The sequence below is a fragment of the Loxodonta africana genome, chromosome 25 (genome assembly GCF_030014295.1).
Source record: "Loxodonta africana isolate mLoxAfr1 chromosome 25, mLoxAfr1.hap2, whole genome shotgun sequence".
NCBI classification, from domain to species: domain Eukaryota; kingdom Metazoa; phylum Chordata; class Mammalia; order Proboscidea; family Elephantidae; genus Loxodonta; species Loxodonta africana.
This window is the reverse complement of record NC_087366.1, coordinates 44,979,119-45,006,709: the sequence shown is the minus strand read 5'-3', so window position 1 is coordinate 45,006,709 and position 27,591 is coordinate 44,979,119. Positions and strand designations below refer to the sequence as shown.

At 36.6% G+C, this 27,591-nt stretch overlaps 1 protein-coding gene across 8 annotated transcripts in view; it reads right to left on the bottom strand.

Annotated features, from left to right (window-relative positions):
• Positions 1-27,591, bottom strand: part of SDCCAG8 (SHH signaling and ciliogenesis regulator SDCCAG8) — a 242,379-nt gene that overhangs the window by 106,192 nt on the left and 108,596 nt on the right. For all 8 annotated transcript variants that reach the window (XM_064276762.1, XM_010591051.3, XM_023549319.2 and 5 more), the window contains one exon: positions 17,398-17,540. In XM_064276762.1, coding sequence (XP_064132832.1) covers positions 17,398-17,540 — 143 coding nt within the window. The remainder of the gene's footprint in view (positions 1-17,397; positions 17,541-27,591) is intronic.

The following is a 27,591-nucleotide window of genomic DNA, read 5'->3' as shown; positions in this document are numbered from 1 at the left end:
TTTATTAGAAGAAATCACCTGCTACTTTTTTCTTCAAAATAGTCACCCAGACTAAAACAAACAAAAATGACCAAAAGTCCTGATCTCCATAAACAACACCCAACCCACTGCCGTCGAGTTGATTCCAACTCATAGCAACCCCATAGGGTTTCCAAGGCTGTAAATCTCTATGGAAGCAGATTACCATGGCTTTCTCCCTCGTAGCTGCTGGTGGTTTTGAACCGCCAACCTTTTGGTTAGCCATCGATTACCATAAACAACAGAGGGATAAATAAACACTTCTGTAACTGCTGATCGCATTTCTTTAACTGTTGACCAAAAGCCTGCCATGGTCACAGACATTGTCCCTAAAACCAAAGTGTCCCCCAAACCCAAGTCTGATGGAATGCCCTGTATTTAATCCAAGCTGCTGTGAGATGGGACATGTGAATACTGGGTCCATTTAATTTACTCTGTGTATTTAATCTTTGTGAAAAGTGTGCAGAAACTTTGGTGAAGAAATTACTAGATCTTTAAAATCTCTAAACAATTGTGCATTTTTAATGTTTTTTCCTGGCAATTGCTTCGTAATGGCTGCTCCTCCATTGGCATCTCTTTATCGGTAGTGTAATGTAGGGGAGCTTTTCAAGGACAACTGTGTTAGGCCTGGGCCCACATCAAGGGCATGTCTGATTTCACCACGCACAGAATTACCAAGGATGCCTTTGGTTTGCAGAAGAGAAAGTTCAATTTGAATAGCTCTAAGAAACTGGGAAAGTTCTCCTTCCTCATCTAACTGTCTTCTGTTCCCACTGTAAATCGTACTCGAGTTTGCAGGTGTCTGCCCGAAGGCAGGTCATTGAAAGTCAGTGGAAATCAGGGCAAACTCAGCAGCAGAAATTCACCTACGGATCATGGCAGGCAAAGGTATATTTTAGAGGGTATTATTCCAACTGGAACAGTCAAACTGGACTTCACGAAATGAACACAGGGGCTCAAAACAACAAAAGCAGCCAAAGGCATCATATCCTAACATTGCAAATTTCTTAGATATTACAGATGTCACCCAACAGTGCGTGCATTTGCTTCCCATATGTGAACAAAACTGAGGCATAGCAAGAGACATTTGAATGGAATGTTAACCTTCACTTAAAATTTTCATCTTCTCCTAGCTGATGATACAATTTTAGTATTATCTCAACTGAGCTTCTGGCTGGAAAAAAAAAAAATTAAATTAATGGATGGATTAAAAAAAAGCTTAGAAACTTAAAAAAAAAAATAAACAACTTTTAAATATCTATACTTGATGGTGTCAAGAGCCAAGATGAATGTATTTCAATTGCAACTTCCAAACTAAACTCACAAATTACTACCATTATGCTAAGTGCGAGCTACCCCACTGTGCAGTTTTGCTTTGTGAATTTTTACCTTCCTCTATGAACACTTTTAGCCACTGATCGCACAGCCTTTCAATGTTTTCTGCCTTTTCCTTTAAATAAACTGGCTCTGGCTCCTTCCATCTGGTTCCCCTTCCGTCAGCAACCCTGCACCTGTTCACACCTCCTCTCCTGTTGGATTCCACTGAACATTTCCTCCTCTGCCAGGGCTATTCTGGCACTCGCAACCTTTCTGTCATTCAATCCATCTGTCAGAAGTGAACTTTGTTTACCGCAAGCTTCTGCTTTCTTCTTCAAGAAGCAAAGCCCCTCAAGGTCATTGTCAAATGAACTGTCGGCACGGATTTAAATCCTCCACTGCTAACCAGCAAAAGATGAAGTTCTGTTGTGTAATGTACTTGTGAAAATTACTTTTTGGGTTTGGGAAGACAATAACTTGGAGTCAGAGTAGGAAGACGTGGTGTTTTAATGATCATTTGTAAAACCAGACAGCTGATAAGTATTTTCTTCATGTGTGTCTGCCCTTCTTATTATATTGAGTATGAACTATATGGATAGGAAGCAAAATAAAAGTTTCAAAGTGAAATCAAAATATTGTAAACAAGTTTACACTATGTAAAAATTGCTTCATACTATATAGCATTAACTTGAGGAGTAAATATTTTCACTAATGAATTAGCCAAGGGAGAAAGTATTCCAATTAAGAAATTATACACTGAAATGCTTAAAATGTATAAATATGTACCATCTCAATTGTAGGTCATACATTAACATACAGCTCCATTACTGCTTAGAAAAATTTAGCCCATAGTATACAAATCAACTCATGTATATTTTAGATTCCACCATTTTAAAGATAAACAGTCCTGATTCAATAATACTGAAATGTATGCTGCCAAACAAATGAATAATCTACTGAAAGAAATATAAATTGTATCAACAGGCCCACTCTGTGGGGAAAAAAAAAAAAAAAAAAACTCAGAGAAGTTAAGTGAAATTTATAATCTCAAACTTATTTTGTCATTCACAGCTATTAGAGTGGTCACCCTCCCTTCATAAATCAGACATGAAATTACTTATGTTCAATTATTTACCATTATTTTAGATAATCTTTTTTTTTGGAAAAAAAGGCAAAGCAATGACCTAATTCAAATTCTTTTAAGAAAAAGGAAAATCTTTTTCTTAGGAGAAAATATGTGGCAAAAATCTTAACCAAAGTATTGTTTACAAATGTGAACATGATATATTAACCTAAAGGGCACCTCGTTCATAATGCTGCTTTTATATTTTGAAGGATGATTACAAGGTTTAATCTTATTGTATGTGCTTATACTAAATCATCTGTAAAATTTCCTGTTATTTTTTTAGATAAAAATTAAAACTTCTTTCATTGATATAAAATTGAAAGCAGATTTTATTAATAAAAGTGGTCCAGAAAAGATGAAATTTTAAATTTGAAGTTTGAAAATAAATTCCTGACTAAATATTTATAATTTCTAAAAAAAGACTTTATCAACTCAACTTTTTAATGTGTTAAAGAAAATCACTGTGATGCTAAATACAAAAGCAAATAACCCCAAAGAAACAGTTCGAAATCCAAGCACAGAAACATTCTTCTGACTTGTAGTTTCCATTTTATTACTAGCCTCAAAGATATCCTAGGTACTATAAATCATTCTTATGTAATATATAACATCATTTAAAATATAGATTTTGAACTCAAAATATGAATTCTAAGAGGTGCTTTCTTTGTTATCTTCCTAAAATATAATTTCTAAATAATTTCTGTTTATGTGGAGAATATTTCAGAAAATATTACCTAATTTATCCAGGAAGTTTGTTAACCCTTTTCTGGATATTTTTTCCCTTTAGCGTAATCTGTGCTTGACGGTAGTCTGGTTACCTGGATACCTGCTTCTGAACAGCACTGAAAGAATACTGGTAATTTGATCACTTCCGTGGTCTGATTTGCTTTATAAAAAAAAGAAGTATTAGCAAAACGCTAGTTTAATAGAGGCTGCTTAAATCACCATGAAGAGGCTCTTCAATCTTAGCAAACTGCATTTCAAAAAAACACACTAGTAGCGTTCTTTCGGAAGATTTGTCTGATAAGAACAGAAATGAAAAAACACCCGGTTTAATATCATTTACAGTCACGCACAGATGCCTGAGTGTGCACACACACACACTCTCCACTCCATAAATATTTAAGAAAAAGAAAAGGGAAACGATGTTACAATTAGTTTTACAAATGGACTAATTTAGGAATACAGTTAATGCGTATCTGCCTAAGGTGTAATATGCTTATTTTACTTTTAAAGAGAAAAACCAGGAAGAGTTTTAGATAGTTTGATACCAACACCTGAAACACAAATTGTACAGGAGAAAACAAAGAGGCACCGAAGCAATGCTGCCAGGTTACAGTACAGGAGGGTAGCCGTTCCTAAGGGCACTGCTAGGTAAAGACGAAGAGCTGATGTCGCTCATGTTCTTTAATACCAGTTTTCCTAAAATGGCATATAGATGAAGGATGGAGGTAAAAATATTTAAACTCCTTCACACATTAAAAAACTGCCTTTAATTTATCTACATTCTGAATGAGACCAACAGTTTCTGCTTTTCTAAGAACTGAAAATAAGGAAATAAAAACTTATTTTTTCCTCTGGTTGATTGGTTTTTCTGCCTATGCATTCATGAAGCCTTTCAACAACAGAAGATATTTGTTCTTCCACCCCCTTCCTCAATTACCTTAAGGCAAGACCTTCTTTCAGATGTGGAAATATTTGCAGGACTGCAGGACAAAGAACTGAGACATTTTCACTGAGTTGATCAAGGGGGAAAAAAGGATTTGTGAGATTCTGTTAAGAGTAAGAAGAGACTAAATGACAACTTTAAATCTGCCACAATCATTTACTAATGTGCTGCTACATCAAATAAGTCTAATTTTTTGACAGCACCAAATTAGATTTATTGCAGAAACTGCTGCATAAATAGCATATGGCTATGTTATACCACCTATTTCAAATCCTGGTAATGTTTCCCCCTCCCCCTCCAAAATGAATAAATTGAGCCAAACTATAAACCTTCTGCAAAAAAAAAGAAATATACAAGTTCAAAAACAGATGTAGGAGATATGGATTTCTTTGTTGAAGTAATAATTCTAGCACGAATGTCCCAACTCTATATTTAAAAAACATGACTCTTTAATTTGCTATTACATTTAATAGGTCAATTTTCTCTTTCATTTCTTTCAGAATGATTTAACCTAATTTTTGTTTTAAGATTTTTTTTTTACTCTGAATTATGCTTATATTTTGATACTCTACCCACAGTTACATGGGAAAAAGAGAAGGGCAAGTGCCTCTGAGCCAAACAGAATTAGGTTATAAAAAATTATTAAGTATAAATGCATGTATTGTGTGGTTGTTTTTTAGTTTTCACTTATGAAAGGCATTATGTGATAGAAATCATATCCAATGTCCTTTCTAATTTTAACTATGGCTTTGATACTGCAAACTCTTTGATGCATAAAATATATAAAGTGATCATTCCATGTGCCACGCTGTATACATTAGAACGGCAGAACCATTTACAAACAGCAAAAATCAAAATGCCATGGAAGCTAGAATTCAAAACTCACAACAAATCCAGAGATGGACAAATTCTTCCTCCCCAGTCTCTACCCCAAAACCCACACAACCTCAATTTTGATAGTTCTACTCAATTTTTTCCTTTTGAACAAAAGTTTCAGTTCTTCCGTAGATGGGAAAGACATTGCAAGGTCTTATCTCAGACCAATGGGCACACCACTGCAAACATCATGGCACTCGGCTACCCCGCAGACTCCCTCTCTGTGGTCAGTCTTCCCAGCTGCCCTATCTGTTACTGTCTGATTAGTTCTGCTAAGGAGCCCCTCCCCTGCCAGCTTTCAGTGCCATCTGTTCTACACAAGATGGCTGCTGCCCAGCAACCTAACACTGCCCTCCTACCTGGCACCCGGCTACCATCCTTACCCCAAAGTGCTAACACAGGTTCTCACTGCTGGCAGAGTCAGGATTTCATTACTACTACTTTGACAAGTGCAGGGTTGTTTGTAATTTCTCTTTTATCCTGATTTTGATTGTACAACCACCTCCCACTGATTCAGTTTGCTTCAGTTTTGTTGCTCACAGATTCTACTCTCCACATTAATCTCCCTCTGGCATGTTACTGCATCTGTTCCCTTTTTTATTATTAATTTTCAAATTCCCACCATTTTTGACAAAAAGGAGGTAATCTACACTCTGTTTCTGCCCATTTCATTTTCTTTAATTTGGAAGATAAGTATGAAAGCATGCCAAAGAAGTTAATTCTCCGTTAACAGTTTATTTTCTGGCATCCCGAAGCCTTTGTATATGAAAAACAGATAGGAATCAGTGTTGACTGAATCACAACAACACAGTCGCAACCATTCCTGAATTTAATGAAAAGCAAACATATGAAACAGCAACTAAAAAGTTTATTAATTACATGAGTTGTCTCATGCTGTTGTTCTTTCTCTCATTTTTAACAGATAATTCTTTGTGCAAACCGGTCTGGGTGCAGGGTCTGAATTTGAGTGCCTCTACAGTTTTGCCATGGGCTCTATTTTCACTGTACGTGTATTTTATTATTACTTAATATATTTATCATCTTTCCTCAACCCAAACACTGCCCACTGATTCAAAAGAGAATGGTTCTGAATAAATGCCTAATTTCAGAAATAAGAATAGAGAATTGTCATTGGTGCAACAAAACAGACTTAAAGAGCCCCCAGGTTGCAGAGCTGCTTCCATGAGATGCTCTTTTGACAAAGAGTTAACATCAGGAATGGCAAGATGGTTTTCCCTCTAAAGACAAAGACGGCCACTGAAGCTTTAGAAAACAGAAAGTGATATATTTAACAATATACTCTCTTTGTGTCCCTAATTCATCAACACAACCCTCTTGGCAAAAAAGGCTGGAGTAATTTGATCATATACCCTCAACTGCCCTGAAGTTTTTTAGATTTGATCAATGCATTGTGACTGCAGATTTTGTTATTTTACATGAATTTATATTAATAGAATTGGAGTTCCTTTAACAGATAACCACACCACAGATTTACAAGAACCCTGAATGAGTTAAAGTGATTTTGCACACTTACATGTACTCAAAAAATTGCAGTTAAGATCTGTAGGGAATAAAGTACAGAAGGAGATTTTGCCAAGATGACCAAAGATAATCACAAACAGAAATATGGCTAGTGCCAAAGTCAAATGATGTCTAGATTAAAAATGGGCTAGTCTTAAACACTTCTAACACTCACTTTTAAGTCCTCATCCTGAACACCTTCTACCTCCGTCCCTTGTATGTGTTCCAACAGTGACTTGATATTTTATTTTATAAACTTCATTTGTCTAATTATATTTATAATAATTACCCCCTCAAAACATGGTACACTTTTGTTTGGTAAGTCTCCTGGTGAGGAATATGCTTCATGGAGGAAGACACAACACATGTGTTACAGGTATACATTGCTTAGACACCAGTGCCTTCCCTGTAGAAGGAATCCCTTTGAGACCTGGCAACCCTAACAGCCCATGGCTTGGTCAAGGCAGGAGATGCTGGGCTTTCTCATGGGCTGGCCCCACGCTTGCTGGGGAGAGGCCACGCAGAGTCAAGGAGGAGCAGAGTTGTCCCCTTAGCTGGATGACACCTTAACAGCCTCCTTCCAAACATTTTCTGATCCATTTGGTGCCCACTCTGAGTTCCTGAGTTCAGGCGATTGTATCCTCAAGTCAGCTGATCTAACAGAGTAGTTAATAAAAACATGTTTACCTGAGTTGGGTGCTGGTCCCCCATGAGACATAGACTGACACGGGGTGCTGAAAAGATTGGATATTTTCCAAGCCTCCTCCTTTCTCAGAATCCTTAAATTGAGCTTTGAATCCAAGATTTATCAATCAATGAGTCACTGTGTAATACACTTGTGGGTATCAGGGAAACATTAAATAACAAGTGAGTAATGCTTAATAATTGGCCTAACCAACACATTCCATTAGGAGGAGGTGTTTAAGAAGAAATGAAACATCATTAAGTTGGTGATTTTTATCCTTTTATTCTTTTTACCTTAAAATAATATTGGAGATCAAAAGTTTCTTTTAAGAAAAATACTCTATGAGTTAGGACGACTGTGATGACAACTCTATGTTTTTTTTTTTTTTTTCTATTTTTATTGAACTTGATGCTCACTGTTGTTAAGTCAGGCAAGTGGTGTGGGCAATACTTTGTTCAGTTTCCTCTGGGCTTCTTCAGAAAATGAGTTGGCTGCTACTGCCACCATGCTCCAGGCTGTGGGCCTGTGTGGCAGGGGAGAAGAACGCATCCCAAGCACCGATGTTCTTTGCACACACATTTGGTCTTCGCAGAACTGAGAGAAGTGAGCCATGGAACGTTAAGCTGAACCTGCAGACACATTCCCTGGCAGCCTCTGGCTCTCTAGCCTCTCCTGCCCTGGGTCTCCCTGAGACCAGGGTTCTCAGCCTGTCAGACAGGTGGAGCCGAGTGGGCTCGGGCAATGTGGTGTCCACCAGGGTAAAATGCAATTTTTCTTTCCCGACTCTCTGACAGCCTGTTCTCTGATACTGGGTGGGGGAAGGAGAAGAGGACGCAATTTAAAACAGCACCAAGGCCATCTATTTCAAGACTTGAAGATGTTGGTTGCACATATATCCATTTAAAATTATTTTTTGACACATTCTCTGCTTAATTTATTCATGAAAGAAGTACAAGGGAAAAAATGGAAACTTTAGGCTAAAAATTCTTGAATAAAACTCAGGAGGAAAAAAAACAGCTGAAGTTCACTGTGGAACACTGCAAGACTACATGTCAATGGTGCTCTCCTCAAACGAACGGAGACTGGAGTCTGTTGTTTTCACCTAAGCTAGTTGTCACCTGAAGATGAGAGCAGTTCCTTCTTAATTTTCTCTAACAACAGACCAGAAGTGAATTTAACATTTATAGAGAATCTGCTAAATGCCTACTGCCTAACTTGGTGCTGGGGATGCAGAAAAATGAAAGAGCTGTGGTTTCTGACCCTCCAGCTGAGATTTAGCTTTGAAATATGTTTTCGCACTTATTTGTGAACGTGAGTCCAGCGCACAGGGTCTGGAACTGGTGGGCTCGGTTCAAATCCTGCTTCCCCTGCTCACTCTTTCCAGCCCTCCCAGCTGTATGACTTCATGCTTCATCTTTCTGAGACTCAGCTTCCTCATCTATGAAGTACAGCTCTTCCTCAGGCTTTTGTTGCTGTGAGGCTTAAGAAGGCAGAGCTTTTCAAATTCTTTATGGTAAAGAAAAAAAAAAATCTGGGTTTTTTGTTTGTTTTCCTTTGTAAGTTCTAATCCTTTGCAACATTAGTTTTGCAAAATGCATTAAAAATGAATTACTAGAAAAATAAGATTTTTTTAAAGATAAAAAAAGAGAGAAAGACTATTTTAACTAATGTCTGAACAATTGGTACAGTAATTGTTAAATGGGAACCCAATTTGCTGTGTAAACTTTCACCAAAAACACAATAAAATAATACATATTTTTAAAGTCACTGATCATGCCCTTGAATACTGCAGTAACTTAAAATTGATAAAAATGTTTCCAAATACTCACTCTTGATTTTTGTACTTGTCCCTTGTCGATTTTTCTCTTGTCGCAAACTGGTAACAAACAGCCCACCAGAGACCACCCTGTGTGTAGCACTGCCACAGGGAACCAGGCACAGGGCTTGGCACGTGCTAGACAGTCATTGATGTGTCCTTTACATCTCTCTTTTTATATTCTCGGATTTCTCTGAATACAACAAAAAACCACCCTGTGAAGAACTGACTATGCCTCCTTAGACTTACATAACATGTTGGCCATAGGGAATATTACTCTCAAACCAGCATGAAAAGAGATATCCTTTGTTTTCCCTCTTCAAACCATTCCTACAGTCAAAGGAAAAACCAAGGATTGCATTTTTAAAAAGAAAATAGAGGGAATAGAGTGGCACCTGTTGTTTTATGTGCCCAGTATCCCTGGCACCCTCCCCTAGAAAGATACTTCCCCTTCCTTAGTGTGACTCTCCTTCCCTTACTCCACGTGGTTCTGTTGAGGCTGTGAGCCAAAGTACCCACAGTGTGCACATGACTCCATCTGGGTCCCAGGGGTGGTTCTGGAACTGACATTTTTAAAATTGGAAGTAGAGGAGCTAGTAAGTCACATCTTTACAGTTTGATATCAAGGGCATCTCCTTTTTCTTCAATTTCAGGCTAAAGGATGTGACTCCATGGTGTGGAAGAACCTGGAAGACTAAGCTGACATTCCAAAAGAATGGATGAAAGTTAGAAAAGACAGCATTCTGGTGCTGTGTTGACCCAAGAGACCCCAAGGCCAGCTGCATCTGGATCTTACATGGTCTGGTTATAAAAATTAACCAATTCCTTCTTTTTGAGTTTCTGTCATCTCAACCAAAGAGTCCTGACTTCTACTGGTAGTCTGAAAAGTCAATTAAATTCATGAGAGAATTTATAATATCTACTATGTTTTTTTTTTTAATATGTGGAAGAAAACCCTGGTGGCGTAGTGGTTAAGAGCTACCACTGCTAAACAAAAGGTCAGTAGTTCAAATCCACCAGGCACTCCTTGGAAACCCTATGGGGTAGTTCCACTCTGTCTTTTAGGGTCACTATGAGTAGGCGTCAACTTGACGGTACCAGGTTTTATTTATTTGGTTATTATGTGAAAGCTAAAGGTTAATATAATAAGCTCTAGAAAGGAAGCGTTAATCATCTCTCCCCAGGTAATCCATCCATCATGAGAGGGTAACCTGGTGAATGCTCTGTTATAACCTTTCTCCTTTTGGAAAAGATACAAATACTACAGTTCAAGTTGCTACCTCTCTAGGCCATAGGTCAGGCCTTCGCATTTGGATTGTGTAAGTAGGTCATAGCATAATATCCAGTTTATGGACTCTCACTTAGATTCCTACTCTGAGGAATTCTCTGAAGCATAAATCATTGAAAACATCATTTATGTAAAACAGGAAATAAGAATTTTAAAGGAGAGCTCTGCTAATAAAAACTGGAACTTCACTGCAGGTATAACGGCAGGTGGGTCTCCCTTTTGTACCGAGGGCAATTCATGTTCTAAACAAAAGAAGGCTTCATGCAGTATTTCCCCTCCAAATCAGTGCCAAATGATCTCTGAGAAAAAGATGCAGGATTCAAAAGAATGTGTTTCAATTCATATGCAATAAGTATGGAGATGGGTGTTTTCCTCAGTAAGTGGTTAAAAACAGTTACATAAACGTTCATGATCTGCCCACATACATGTCAATCTTGTGAGAGGGATTTAAATCCCCTAGGTCTTTGAAGGTATTTGACATGTCAATAACAAATACGTGAAAAAAATTCTACTTTCTTTTAAAAATAAAAGTTCCTCTTTCCTCTTGGGTAAAAATGAAGTGAAGAAGCAAAGAGAAAGTTGTAATGTAGTATGTTAAATGATTAAGGCAAATGATGTGCCAAAGCCAAGGCAAAAATCCAATGACCCATATTTATATTAGTACAAAAGGGAGCAGTTAACATTTCTATTATAAATTTGTTACCATTTCTCTTAGTTGTCTTTTTAGGAATAATCGCATTAATCCATTTTCCTAATAATTTACATAGGCAAATTACTGGGGTTCAGAGCCTGCTTCCATAACCTATCAGCTGTGTGAACATAGCTAAATCATTGTACTTCTCTGTGCCTTAATTTCCTCAGCTGTAAAACAGGGAAAATAATAGTCTGCACCTTATACAGCTATTGGAAGGACTAAATGAAAAGTACTCAGTTTGGTTCCTGGAAGACAGTAAGGGCTCAGTAAATATTAGCTACTGCTGTTAACTACTACCTCAATCATTATTTTTTAAAGAGCTACTACATGTAATACATGTAAATACAGCCAGAATATTCCTTAGAAGCAAGGATGGCAAGACTGTATCTCACATACTTTGAACATGTTACCACAAAGGACCTGTCCCTGGAGAAGGACATCATGCTTGGTAAAGCAGAAGGTCAGCAAAAAAGAGGAAGCCCTTCAAGGAGATGGATCGACACAGTGGCTCCAACAAGGGGCTCAATCGTAACAATGCTTGTGAGGATGGTGCAGAGCCAGGCAGTGTTTCACTCTATTGTACATAGGGTCGCTATGAGTTGGAACTGACTCAATGGCACCTAACAATAATAACAACTACTACATGTAACACTGTACTAGGCAGAAACTAAAATATTCTCAACCTCAGAGACTTGTAGTTTTACAAATTTAAATAATAGGGTGCTTGTATTTACCTTTCTTTTTTTTTCATACATACACTGTGTAGCCCCAAATGCCGTTGCTTCCCCTGCATGGATGTCTTTCGCCTCCCATTTTCCTACATCCAAATCCTACCAAGATCAGCAAGAAGTAACCTGACCCTCTTCTGCGGTCCTCTAACACTTTATCTGGAACCGTCCTTCTGGACCTATCCTTTACCTTACCAACTATGTGTGTATGATCTTTTCTTCCCCACTAGCCTATAAGCTTCTGAAGGGCAGCATCTGAGGCTATCTTACCTCTCTATCTCCCATCATCCCTAGCACAGTGTCTTGCAGCAGGAAATGCTCCATGTGTAATGATTAATAAATGAACAGACATAAAAATTAATAAATGAACAGATATAAAAATGTACTTGAAAGTTTGTTACAACAAAAGAAGTATTTTGAATAATATTATAATAAAGAGATAACTGGAAGAAAGCAGCCTTGCCTTTGTTTTGATATATGCCTAGGTTATGTATTCTGAAAGGAGCCCTGGTAGCACAATAGTTAAGCGCTCGGTTGCTAACTGAAAGGGTGGCTGTTCAAACATAGTCCATGGCTCTGTACGAGGAAGATTGGGTGATTTGTTCCTGTAAAGACTATGGTCTAGAAAACCCTGTGGGGTGGTTCTACTCTGTTACACGAGGCCACTATGAGTCTGAATTAACTTGACGACACCCAACAACAACATGTATGCTGAAAAATCATGTTGACTAATCACAGGGAACTGTAGTTTAAAACAGTGTGTGTGCTAAATGTGTATAATTAACTGAGATGTGTGGTACACTTTACCAACCCAATGTGCATTGTTAAAATGATTATCATTTGATTCTGCTATACTTAAATATGGATGTGCACGTAAAGTTAAAAACAAACTATTACAAAATCTTAATACAAGTAGTATGATATGAATGAATAAAATTCCCAGTTAAAAATTTCATTATCTCCATCTCAGACTTTTTACCTTAATATATCTGAGAAGATACATCTATTTAGTTATATGTGGATATTAGACTTTGAAAAAAGAGTCAAATTTGCAATATATTAACCATTCCTATAATAATGATTTATTGAGTTCCAACTCTTTGAAAAATGCTGAGGTAGGTGTTCTGAGAAATATAATATTAATAAGACCTCTCCTCAGCTTGAAGGATAAGAAATCCAGAAGGGAAGAAAATCATGTACATAAAAAACTTCAAAGAATTACTTCATTTTTTTTTTTTTTTTAGATTTCCATTTTTCCTCTTTTGAGTGATTCATTCTGTATGGAGTGAGTGCCATCAGCTCAAAGTGGGACGGAAGATTCAGAAGGAGAAGCCTTCTCTTCTGGCAGGGGTCAGCCAGGAGGGCTACAATGGAAAAAACAGGATTTCAGGGAGGCCTGGGAAAGAAGGTAAGATTCTAACAGGGCGAGAGAAGGTCAAAGGGGTGCTCTAGGTCTCAGGAACAGCAGAAGGAGAGAAAAGTCTAAAAGTGCAAGGGGGGACGCATGTGTTCAAATCCGGCTGGAAACCGGCATGTGAGACGGCTAGTGGTGATGAAGCAAGACGGGAGGGTTGGGAGTTCACCGAGAATTATCTTAAATTGCCATGTGAATGATCTGAACATTCTGTGACAGGCAGAGCAGCCCCATGGAAGGTCTGGAGAGTAGAGGGACACAGTCGAGGCAGTGCTTTATGAATGTTCACTTGGCAGTGGTTTGCAAAAGAGACTGGAAGGGTATGAGGAGGCATTTTCATAACCTTTCTGAGAAGTCAGAAGAACCTAAATTACGATGAATCCAAGTGGACAGTACGAAGGACGCTTCTATAAAGCCTCTGAAATTCGAACTAAGGAAGTTTCTTAGACAAAGGATATGCCAAACAATTTAAATGCCTAACATGCAGAAACAGGAACTTAATTATTGTTGTCTCAAATCATTGTTAAAATGCTTGACTATCAGAACTAAAAGCAAACTTAGAAATCATCTAGTTTAAGTTTATTTTACAAATAAGTAAGCAGGCCCAAAGAATTAAGTAATCTGTCAAAAGTTGCAAAGATAGTGAAAGCCTGGGGAGGATCCCAAAACTCAGGTTTCCTCAACCCCAGGCTGCCTGGGGAGGAGAGGCATATGGTTTTAATTGCTACTTCACTAAAGCATTCTTTGAAATCATTCCCCTTTCAAGGGTCCCTTAATAATACATTTTTTAATATTTTAGCTGAAGGCTCCATTTCAGTCTTCTTGGCTGGTGGTTCTTTTTCAACCTTACATTTAAAACATGGTACTCTCTCTGTGCTTTCACCTAATCCCTTGGCTACAACTAATACCTTTAGGTAAAAGCCTCTACTCAGGACCTTTCTCCTCACACCAGACTGCACTGGACGTCTCCACCAAGTTCCAAAATAAAACTCATTATTTTTCTCTGGTAATCTTTTTTAAATTCCTTAGTTGGATTAATGGATCATCTAGTCAATTTAGGCTAGAAACCTTGGAACCACCTTTAATTCTGTGCTCTCCTATTGCTACCCTAAATAGTTCTCGAATATGCAGCTTCCTTTCCGTTTCACTGGTACAGCCACAGCCCAGATTTCATTACTATCCCCTGGACTGTTGTGCTGTACTCTAATTGGGGTCTTTGCCAATGATCTCTTCCTCAAACAGTGGATTTTCCACAATACCTCTCAATAACCTTCTATAAATACCCATTTCAACTTGTCTTAGTTCAGCTTCTCTTGGCTTCTTCCTTGAATTAAAGAGTCTCTTAATCAGGGGTTGCTAAATGTTTTCTGTAAAAGGCCAGAGAGTAAATTTTTGAGGCTTTGAGAGCCATTTGGTCTCTGTCGAAACTACTCACCTCTTCCATGGTAGTGAGAAAGCAGCCAGAGATATTATGTAGAGGACATCTGTGGCTGTGTTTAATGGAACTTTTTCCACTTTGGTAAGTTCTATTCATGAACTCATTAGTCAAGATTCCTACCAAGCATCTCCTTCTCCAGAAAGCTTTCCCTGACTATCACCTTTACCACCAATGCAGAATGAGCCAACTGTCCCTCCCACGTGCTCCTGTGGTATCTTTACTTCTAATGTTGCACTTACTGTCACACTCTGTTATATTGCTACGTAGAAGTCTGGCTCCTCTAGCAAAGCGTAAGCAAACGAAGGGTAGACACTGGATTTTATTTATCTCTCTATTCCCAGGGCCAAGAAAGGATTCAAAAGATATTAAGTGCTCAATAAATATTTGTGGAAAAAATTAATGTTATGCTTGTCAGTTGGGTCCTATTTCATAAGTTCTCAATTTCTATTTTCCATTTTTAAGTCCAATTGAACAATAAAGGGAAACACCAAGGAGGCAGTAGATTATTTTTCTTTCAAAGCAATCTACAGGTTTCTACTCCCATTTTAAAATCTTCTTTGTCCCTGAAGATCTGGGTCCCTATTCCATCATTACTTTATCACACGGTTTCCATATTAAATTTTAAACTTTTGTTTAGAGCATGTTGGAAATTTTGAGACTAAGTAGTGAGGAACCACCTGCCTGGGAGTTATTTCATCCAGTTTACAACGAAAAAAGAAAGACATACCTTTTCATTGTTATGCACCTGTATATTCTGAATCAACATAGAATGGTATGGGAAAGCAAAATCTAAAAATCCCTGAAAAGTGTTGTCAGAAATACTTAGGCCAATGACCAAGTCACATATTCAGTGCAAAAGAGATAGACACACAGTTCCCTGCATTTTAAATTGTCATTTTTAAATTTATGGGTGTCAGTTTGGAAAAACACGAACACAGATGAAGAAGCACAAAATGCTTACCAAAAGGGTAGTACTTAGAAAATAGGTAATTACGTTTTATTTTTTGTAAAACTAGGTTTAAATTTTTTGTCGCATTGCTGTAAATACAACTCAACAGAAAAAGCGTTCCACGGAATGAAGCAAAATCATTTTTCTTAAGAACAAAGGAATTAGTTACCACTCGTCCATTTTCAGCAGTTGCCGCATCTTAATATGCTCTACTCGCAAGAACTTGATCTTGTCAGACAGTACAAATAGACACTGCACCAGAAAACTCTCTACGGACTGTGACTTCAGAAATTAACTCTCTGAATAAGACAGAATGGCAAAACCAGCATTAATATTTATTTACTGAAGCTAAGCCACACTGAAACATTAAAAGCTGTCTTAGTTCTGTGGTTTGGTAGTGCTCAGCACACAAATGGTTGATTCTCAATAGAAGTCTGACAGAGAAGAAAAACTATTAACAGTCTCATGATGAAGCTAAAATCTGAAACTTCTAAGATTAAGTAACCGATTAAATAACCATAGGAGCTATGCTAACATTACATTCTCAATTCTACAATGATAATTCTTTAAATGAGCGTTAAAAGAGCAGTTATTATTCTGCAGTATTAAGCGATTGTTTCCTCGTGGAAGTGTTTCATCTATTGGGATTTTTTCCCTGATACCACAAACACTTAGATGATTTCTTTCCCCTTTCTTTCCTCTCTCTTTCTTTCATTGTTTAAAAAGGAAGTTGGCAAACCATTTGGAATATTATCATAACAAAATGTTTTTAACAAACTTTGGTTTTAACAGAACTAGAGGCATCTTAACACTAACCCAAAACTTTGGGGGGTTCACCAACCTCTCGAATATTTTTTTCTTCAAATGCAGGCACTGTGCAAGTGGTGTTTTTCTCCATCTGTTACCATACCGTGCTCAGAATTACATTGTCATATTTAATGTAAAAGGGATCAGTCCCCTTTTCATAGTCTAAATTCAACATATTACTATGATTACTATGACCAGTGTTTTTCTAATTTAGGAGCCAAGCCAAATACCACAAACTTACATGTGTATGTTGACAAAATTCTCTCTAAAAACTGAACAAAGCCATAGGTTTGACCTGCAAATTGAAAAACCATACTAAAACTCAAAGGGAGAAAAACTACTTAAGTGGTAATGTAAAATATCTACTATCTCTTCTGAATTCTCCTCTCAGTGTGGTTATCTGTGTGTGTGCGTGTGTGTGTTCCAATATAGTAAATTCACGATGCTTGCTACCTGAAGTCTTGCTGTAATTTGGGGCTGAGCTATATGTTTATTGAAGTTTGATGACAATGAAGATCACATCACAATATTTCATGATGGAAACAATACACTTTTAAACCATGACAGTAGACGTATTTCATCTCTAAATTTTATATTTCCTCAGGACCCAGATTTCTTATTTTGTATCAGTTGCATCGCAACTTGCTTTTTAGGATGTCTTTTACTTTCACTCTTTCACCACTGACAGTGTCTGATTATTTTTCTAAATCTAACTCTCTGACTTTTCAGTTCGGCTTTTTTATTAGATGTAGAATTAACACAAGAGGTAGTGGTAGGAGAAATATGTCATTTTGCCTGTATTGATAGAGAATCACCTAAATATTTGAGCACTGCAGATGAAAGGTTTTGTAATATATCAGGAATTCCCTGCCACACTTATCATTCACATGTCTGGGTGTTTTGCTTACCACATCCCCACTTTTCTTAATATGCCTGAAAGCTGTGTGTGAATTGAATGACTAAGACTAACTCTAACAACTGTTTGGAAGCCTGTGGCAGAAATTAGTGGAATGAAATCGGTGCTGTGGCACATAATGGGATTAGGGAGTACCTGCTGAGGTGCAGTTGGTGCTCAGATTCGCCCAGCAGTTCTGTCAGTTTCAGGCACTCGGCTCTGGCTCCGGCTCCCTTCTGCTGCTCCTGTTCCAAATGCTGCTTGCTTTCACTCAGTTCTAATCTCAATTTCTCTATTTCCTTAGGTAGAAAGAAAGGGAAAAAAGTATCTATGTAAAATGTATGCCCTGGAGTTCAAAATTAACTTCATTTTTATTTTTGCCATGAATTTTAATGTGATGAAAAATTATTAGAAAATTTAGGCTAGCTTCCATTTTATGACAAAAGGAATTAACACATCCAAAAATACACATTAGTGGGTTTTTTTGATTGTCAGACAAAGCCTAATTTTAAAAACAAAATGATTAAATGAAAGTACGTGGTCAAAATGGATTATCTACCCTTTCATTCTAAGGCTCATTCCCTTTAAAAAATAATATTAACTTAAAACGCCACTACTTTTAAGATTTAACATTTTGTTTGTGAGATTAGACAAGACACTTGCAGGGATTTATAGCAAATATTTGTGACTCTTCATTCTGAAAGATACAATTAAAGTTCCGTTTACATGTTTTAAAAGCCAAGATAAAGGATCAGATAATTTAAAATATGTTTTAGAAACATGTGAGGTGTAAAAGAAGGCATCATTATGATGTTCAAAATCATTTGGAAAAAACATAATTTGGGAAAAATACAGTGTAAGAACCTTTAAGCATTTAGAGTGTCTGAGGTTTCTGAGCTAAAGTAAAATACTAAAAAATAAAAAACTACTACAGTAAAATTTACATTTAAAAAAGGCAACAGAAGCACTCTGAGGCTAATAATTAAATATGAATATCTAAAATACATGAAAATTTATGATAGTGTATTTCTTGGTTTCAGGATGAAATTATCCTCATCTTACTGAAATTCAGATATGTCAAGGAAAAAGCCCTATCTATATAGGACATACTTTTAAATAATTTATACATTAAAGTAGAAATATTGCATTTATAAAATGGCTATAAAATTAAACAAAAGAAAATGAAAGAGATGAACATTTAAAAAATATTTATACTCTCACAACAAGAAAAAGCAAGAAGAGAAGGGTGAGTAAAAGGCAGAAATATTTCAAATTCAGTTGAAAGCAAGAAGCATTTTCAATACACAAAAATGCAGCCACCTTTTGGAAAATAAAATCACATCAAAGTAGAATGTTTTAAATTTACTATTTAAGTACATTTTAAAATTTTCTATGTCATTACTCCATATTCTGAACAATTTCCTATTCAGCCCATCAGGGTGTACGCAGTTCATCAGGCAAGATAAACTCAGCAATTCATCTCTATATTTTTTCTTATGTTCGTAACCTACAAATATTCAGTTTATCCCCATCAAAACCATACATTACCGACAATATAATAAATCATGAAAACTTATTGCAAGTTCTCAAATACTGCTTTTTTTCTTTTTTAATGTATATAATAATGAGTATATCACTTTAATTCGGAGTAGATTTGCAAAATCTTTTGGGTGGTTGGATTATTAAATAAGCCTGATTTATTTCTTTAAAATATTTTAAATTATTAAACTTACATCAGTGTACTTCCAATTATAAATATAATTAAAGAGATAAAAGGACATAATAGAAAAGTCTATTAATTTTTACTTCTCTAATATTTATGAAACCCATAAAAACAAAAAAAAGTATAAAATTAGAATTATATGTTGACTTTAAAAATGCAGAAATTCACTCACTAGTGTTTTTACACAGTAAAATACAAGGCACTGTACTAAATGTTGTGGTGGACTCAGAGAGTCTCCATCGGTACATTCAGGAATTCAGTAACAATTCAGTTGGAGAAATGAGACATATACAAACAAAAAGACTGTCAAAATACAAAGCATATAAAAAATGCCAAACGAGTAGTGGAGAAAATTCAGGACCAGACGAGGGTATATCAGCACAGGCAAGAAAAGGGAAGTACGCAAGAAGATTAAGGGCACATAAACTCATGGAATGATAGATTTAGACCACATCACGAAAGGTCCTGTATTTTGCTTATAAATAATGGGGAGATGTTAATGGTTTAAGCAGGTATGCAGTATGAGAGAAGCTGAGCTTTAAGAAACTGAGTACGTAAGATCAATGTAAGGTGGCAGAGACTGGAAGAAGACAGACCAATGAAATGATAGTTGCAATATTCCAAACGTGAGCAGTAGTGACTTAAAACAGAAATATAAGGAGAACATAGTAAATATATGGGAATAAAAGCAGAGGTATCAGGAGAAATCAAAGATGACTCTAGAGTTTTGAACTGAGAGGATACAAAAGAATGACAGAAATGGGAAACTTCTAAAATTCCAAACTTTCTTTAAATGAAAAGATACAACAATTTTTATAAGCACTGTGCAACAACCTTACACTGTAATTAGGTTTTAAGTATAAATCAGCTACTTCTTATTCTCATGGGGGAAAAGACTCAGCAAGAGGCCGCATAATGAATTGTAAGCTAGTCAAACACAAGGTAAAGAACATGGGCCCTAGAGTCAACACAAATCAGGGCTCTAGAAACAGCTCTAGCACTTTGCAGCTGAGTAACCTTGAACAGATGATTCAACCACTCTGCAGAACTCAGTTTCTTCAGTCTCAAATGGGAGTGAAAGCTGCCCCAACCTCCTAAGGCTATTGTGAAGATTCAGTGAATATGTAGCAGACTGCCTAGCACATAAGAAGAGCTCAGTGGTGCAGTGGTTGAAACACTTGGCTGCTAATCAAAAGGTCAGTGGTTTGAACCCACCAGCTGCTCCACAGGGGAAAGATATGGCAGTCTGCTTCTGTAAAGATTACAGCCTTGGAAACCTAATGGGACAGTTCTACTCTGTCCGATAGGGTGGCTATGACTCAGAATCAACTCAATGACAATGAGTGTTTTTATTATCATCATTATTACTGATTTTTTCCTCTATCTGTCAAGAAAAGCCAAGTGATAAGCAGGAAAAAAAAAAAAAAATCTGCCTAAAGATATATGGCTATCACAGAGGACTGAAGAGTTCTCAATTTAATTCATTAAAAATTTCCCCCATCTCTATAAACCACTAGTTTGGTGAAAATGGAATAAAACTTTACCTATTACAATTTTAAAATCCAGAAAGCATTTTTATTAGGAAGATGGAAAATTACTGCCTGCTTCTGATTATCCGTGCCAGCAAAAAGGCTTATTGGTGCAGATAATCAAAATCAACAAATAATCTAACCAGCTGGACCAGGGCTCAGCACTTACACCCTGAGTTAGGAAAATCTGCCATGGCACCAACTCCAACAGTTAGAAGAGAAATCTTTTGCCAGAAATGTCAAGCTCCCACTGGCAAAATAACCCTTTGCCTCACCCAACTAGGTCAGGGCTGCTTCCTTGGCTGAATACAGTGGTCCAGGAATGAAAGACCAACAAGAGTCATAGGCCAATTGTAGAATGCTCTCAAAGTACACTATTAACCTGCAATGTCTACAGTGTAGTTTAATGTGGCCAACTAAACATCTTTTGGCTAACTAAGGCAAAGGCAAGTCCAGATAGCTTTATGCTTTACCAAAGAGATACACTTCAAGTTATAAATGTAATCACCAGAATAATGAAACGTAGAAACTCTTAAAAGCAGTTACCTCAGAAGAACAGTACCGGGGATGGGGTATGAAGCTTCATTTATATCCTTCTACTATTTTTTACTACTAACTGAAATGTTGACAGGTCAAACCTATCCCGAGGCACCTTGGAAGGCAGGCCTGGCAATCTACTTCCAAAAGGTCAAAGCCTTGAAAACCCTATGGAACCGTTCTACTCTGCACTCATGGGGTCGCCATGAGTTGGAAGTGACTCGATGGCCACTAACAACAAAAACACTGTAGGAAGCTTTTTTCTTAACCACAGATATATGTAACTTTATTTTTATTATTGATTAAATTTTCTTATCAAAGTAATGTACCTAATTTAAGTCAAACAGTACTCAATTGCTCATAACAAAGAAGAGCAGTGCCCATGCCTGTCTCCTCATCCGTTCCAAGCCTAATCCCCAATGGCAAACGCTATCAACGCATCTAATATTTATCTCCATATTTCTAAATAACAAAATTTCTTGATTTTACAATATTAGACATTACCTACTGACTTCCTATGTTAAAAAAGGTAATGATTGAGGTCTCTTATTTCACCCATCCAATATACGCATCTAATCCTCCTATACAGTTATGTACCAATTTTGGTTAAATCATTAGTCAGTAATTCATCTACATTACACAGTCATACTGTGGTATCCGAGGGGGATTGGTTCCAAAATCCTCCTCCCCCAGATACCAAAATCCGTGGATGCTTGAGTCCCTTACATAAAATGGCGTAGTATTTACATATAACCTACGCACATCCTATCATATACTTTAAATTATCTCTATATTACTTATAGTAACTAATACAATGTAAATGTCATGTAAACAATTGTCATACAGTACTGTATTGTTTAGAGAATAATCATAAGATGTAAGGCAAACAATGCTCAAATGATGAGTGCTGGATACTAAGGATCTGAGAAATGCTGGGAGGCTACAGGTGTGCTTACACATAATTTCATTTGCATGGATTCAGTGTAGTGCTCAACACATGGCAAATTCAAGTTTTGCTTTTTTGATTTCTTTTTTCCCCAATTATTTTCAATCTGCAATTGGTTGAATGCATGGATGCGGAACCCAAGGATACAGAGGGCCAACTTTAATGGTTATGGAAATACTGTTCAGTACTGAGACAAGTATTACCTAGCTTAATTTTCTTACACATTTTTTTTTTCTGGAATTAAATGCCTAGGTTTCTTTAATAGTATGCATTAAAGTAACTAACTGACTTTTTTTTTCTGAATGTTTATTATTCTAAGTAACTGACTTTTTTTCTGAATGTTTATTATTTTCTGAATTTTTTTTTTAACATACAGATCTGTCAAATACCCATCAATAACATTTTTTTCAAATAATCAAAAACATCACTTATATTATCAGTTCACTTTTAATTTTTTTTTTCCTGGATATATTCTTCTTGGTGCCTAATATCTGGCCAGATTTATTTCTGTCTTGGGTCAAGCCTTCACCGTGCACCTATTGCATTTCTTGTTTTCTGAGTTCCAAGTCATCCTGTTTCTCAGTTTACTTGCCTTTTTGGTTGAAGAACATTTTCCTGGTAGCTTTTGTAAGAGAGGGTACATGAGAAACATTTGTGTGTGTATGTGTGTATTTGTATTTCTGAAAATTACTTTATAAATACACTTGATAGTTTGGCTAGGTATAGAATTCTAGGTTGAAATATTAATTTTTACTATGAATTTTTCAGGGACTACTCTACTATCTTGAATAATACAATATCCATTTCCATTGGGCTTAGCCAAGAGACTTTACTTGGCCAAAAGAATTATATCATATCATGGCAGAAATGCCCTGTGTCATGCTGATTCTGAATTCTTGGTCTATGATTTGCTCTTTCTTTCTGGAAATATTTAGAACAACCTATTTTCCCCTGGTATTTTGAAATTTTACAGTGTTGGGCCTAGGAATAAGCCTTTTTTATTCTTTGTGCTCATATTTCAGTGGGTTCTTTTAAATCTGGAGACTTATTTTCGTGTAAAATGCCATACATTTTTATATTTGTACTTTCTGGAACTCTTGGACATTGGTTGTTGGCTCTTGGGATGGTCATCTAATTTTCTTATATTTTCTTTCTCTTCATCTTCTGATTCTAATTTCTGGAAAATTTTCTTGACTTTATCTTCCAAACTTTCTATTTTTTAAAAATTTCTACCTTATTATTTATTTCTACGAACTATTTTCTTGTTTTCATTGACCCTTCTACGTAGCACGCTATTTTTGTTTTATGAATACAATATCTTATCTCTTCTTATCTCTCTTCTAGAGTATTATAGTAGTTTAAGTGTTCTCCTCTGATATATATTCATTCTTCAAATACATGGTGATGTTTCGCTGTACTTTCATATTCAAGAGTGAGACAGTTAACAAAAGCTTGTGTGTAATGATTTTTGAGTGATGTAATGATTTGGATTATTGTTCAGCAAATATTCACTGCCATCCTGATCCCACTGAGGGTGGAATACAATATCCATTTCCATTGACTTTGGGCTTAGCCAAGAGACTTCACTTGGCCAAAGGAATTTTCATGGCTGTAACACAAGCAGAAGACATAAATATGTTTATGTGGTTTGGCTTTGCTACTGTGTTCTGGTGATTCTCCATGACAAAAGCTTGCCTCAGTAGCTACTGCCCCTTCAGCTTGGACCACACAATGAACACATGTGAAGAAGAACCAAACCTGAACCATAGCCCAGGGAAATTGCATCCCACAACTTGAAGCAGAGATATCCAGTCAAATATGGCCTAGTTCAATCACCAGTTGACTTGAAGTCTCATAAACATAAGCATAAATGCTTCCTGTTGTAAGCCATTGAGCATTGTCACTTAAAATGACTGACAAAACCACTTCAAAGAAATAAGGAGTGTTAGAATTTTATTTGATCTTCACAACAACCATAACAAATACATAAGGCAGGCATCCCTGTTTATGCATAAGAAATTGAGAGTCAAAGGCATTAAATGCTTCTCCAAAACAAGTAGATCCAAGCCTTGAATCATATCATCTGACTTCGCTACCTCCATCATAAAAAAAAAAAAAACCATCATACCATACCATAAATTAGGAAGTGGCTTTCAAACTTATTTTTTTCCCCAAGATCCACAGTGAGAAATTCATTTTATATCACAATTCAGAAATACACACACACACACACACGCACAAATGTAACAAGAATTTTATGAAACAGTATTAATTCTTATTATGTGTTAATACGCTCAATTTCCTATTCCTTCATATCCTATTCCATTTCTTTTTAAACATTTGGTTTCAAACCACAAAACTGATTTCAGAACCCTGCAATTTGACAAAACCAAAAAAATCCATTGCCGTCAAGTCAATTTCAACTCATAGCCATGGAAGAAAAACCTGGCAATCTGCTTCCATAAAAGATTACAGCCAAGAAAACCCTATCGAGCAGTTCTACTCTGTAACACACAGGGTTGCTATGAGTCTTAATCGACTTGATGGCAGTGGACTTGGGTTGGTTTTTGGAACCCTTTATGGAAGCAGAATGCCAGGGCTTTCTTCTGTGGTGCTGCTTGGTGGGTTTGAACTGCCAACCTTGAGGTTAGTAGCCTAGCTCAAACTGTTTGCACCACCCAGAGACCTCCACTAAACATTACGTGACTTAAAATATTTCACATTCTTTGATATACAGTGACTTATTTGTGTAAGAGAAGCAAAAGAATGGGGAGAAAAGTTTAGAAAACAATAAAATGACAGACACTGGAAGTCCTTGCATAGTAAGTAAGAACTGGGTAGTTTTTAAGCTAACAAAAGTTGACAATATGAACTTACCACTCAAAAATTCATGTAAAATTCAGAGAACACATTTTGAAAATTAAGGTTGTAGATGATATTAAAAATTGAAACATAATAGCCTATCACTTGGGAGAGAATAGTACCTAGCTCTGTGTGGGTAATAAGCATGCGCTCCTTAGAAATTTTGTATTTACCAGTTGATACTTTTATTAACTTGTAGATATTAAGAATGATCTTACCAAATCACTGGAAAGTTTTTGCCTAGAGCTACACAGCTACTCTGGACTATTTAAATTTAAGTTTATTAAAATAAATAGTGGCTACAACTCACAGTACAGATATAAAACATTTTCATCATCACAGAAAATTCTATTAGATAGCACTGGTTTAAGTATAAAAAAAATAAAACCCATTGCCATTGAGCTGATTCCGACTCATAACGACCCTGTAGGACAGAACAGAACTGCCCCATAAGGTTTCCGAGGAGCAGCTGGTGGATTAGAACTGCTGACCTTTTGGTTAGCAGCCGATCTCTCAACCACTGTGCCACCAGGGCTCTGGTTTGAAGTACAGAAAAATTTATTTGTAAAACACATCTCCACATTAGACTCATGTAGCACCAGCATATATGAATAAAAGACTATTACTGTTAATAAATATATCACTTTAAAAATGTTCAAAATGATTGTCTTCTTTACTGTAGCAGATGTCAAAAGTTGCTGATGCCATTCTAGAAGTTCTGTTCATGGTTACCATTGCTGAGGGCACATGACATTGATTTGATAAGTTTTTTTGTGGGCCTAAGAGTAATACTTAAAAAAAAAAAAAATACTGATACTAGCTATCATTTCTGAGTGCTTATCATGTGCCAGGCACTGTCTAGACGTTTTGTATTTTAAAGTCTCATTTTATGCTCATGTCAATCTTATAAAAATAAGTATCCTGTCCTCATATTGAAGTCCCGATGGCACTGTGGTTAAGAGATCGGCCGCTAATTAAAAGGTCAGTAGTTCAAATCCATCAGCTGCTCCTTGGAAACCCCATGGAGCAATTCTACTGTCCTATAGGGTCGCTATGAGTTGGAATTGACTCGGCGGCAATGGATTTGAGTTTGGTTTATCCTCATTTTACACATGAGAAAACTCAAATGCACAAACATTAAGTAACTTACTTAAGATAATCCAGTCAGAAAGTGATGGACCTGGGATTCAAAACTGAGTTGCCCTGATTTCAAGTCCCATAATGTTTCCACTACGCCATATTGTCTCCCTAAATAGACCCTTGAGATGTAACAGAAGATAAAGAGGAAATGACATCATCTGCTTTCTACAACCCCTGGGCCTACAATTTAGAATGGTTTGCTGTTGTTGTTAGATGCTGCCAACTCAGCCCCAATTCATGGTGACCCCATGCACAATGAAATGAAATGCTGCCCACTACTGTATCATCCCCATGATCTGATCAGCTGAGGATCAGACCACTGTCATCCATAGGGATTGTACTGGCTGATTTTTGGAAGTAAATTGCTAGTCCTTTCTTAGTCTAGAAGCTCTGATGAAACCTGTTAAGCATCATAGCAAGCCTCCACTGAGAACAAGTGGTGGCAGCGCATGTGGTGAGCTTCCTGGGAATTGAATCCAGGTCTCCCACATGGAAGGTGAGAATTCTACCACTGAACCACCATTTGGTTCAAATAACCTAAAGGCATTTGGAGAAGATAAGATTCAAAATGGACTGGATCAACTATCATGCTATCAAACACAAGGATCTCAACTGGCAAAACTCTGGCCCAAGTTTCACTCTAAAGTAACATTTTTCCATTAGGGTTGGTGACTTGAAGAAGTCTTGGAGTTTGAATTTGCTTAGCCTTAGGTCCCAGTCTACAACTTTTATGACATGATGACTCTACAACCAGCAAAAGAACCAACATGGGACTTGACCTTTTAGCCTTCACAATAAATTAGATAACATTTCCGTGTAACTTTACAGTTTTCCAATTGCTTCTTCTTACTCTAGACAAATATTATTTTTATCATTAAATGATACTCCATTGTATGGATGTACCATAGGTTCTTTATCCATTCACCTACTGAAGGACATCTTGGTTACTTCCAATATTTCACAAGTATGAAAAAAGGTGCTATAAACAATTGTGAGCAGAGTTTTATGTGGACATACATTTTTATCTCATTTGGGTGAAATTTCTGGGTTGTATGGTAAGCTTATGTTTAGCTTTGTAAGAAACTGTCAGACTGTCTTCCAAAGTGTACTGTACCATTTTGCATTCCCACCATCAATGACTGAAAGTTCTGTTCCTCCACATCCTCACCAGCATTGGTGTTGTCAGTTTTTTGGATTTCAGCCATTTTAACAAGTGTGTAGTGGTATCTCATTGTTGTTTTAATTCATAATTCTGTAAGGATACATGATGTTGAGCATTTTTCATATGCTTATTTCCCATCTGTATAGGTTCTTTAGTGAAGTGTTCATTCAAATCTTTTGTCCAGTTTGTAATTGGGTTGTTTCCTTATTGTTGAGTTTTAAGATTTATTTGTATATTTTGGATATAAGTCTTTTAGCAGATAAGTGTTTCACAAATATGTGGCTTGCCTTTTCTTTCTCTTAACAGTCTCTTTCACACACCAGAAGTTTTTAATTTTAAAGAAGTCCAACTTACCCATTTTTCTTTTATGGATTATGTTTTTTTTGGTGTTTTACCTAAAAAGTAATGATCAAACCCAAGGTTACCTAAATTTTCTGCTGTTATCTTCTAG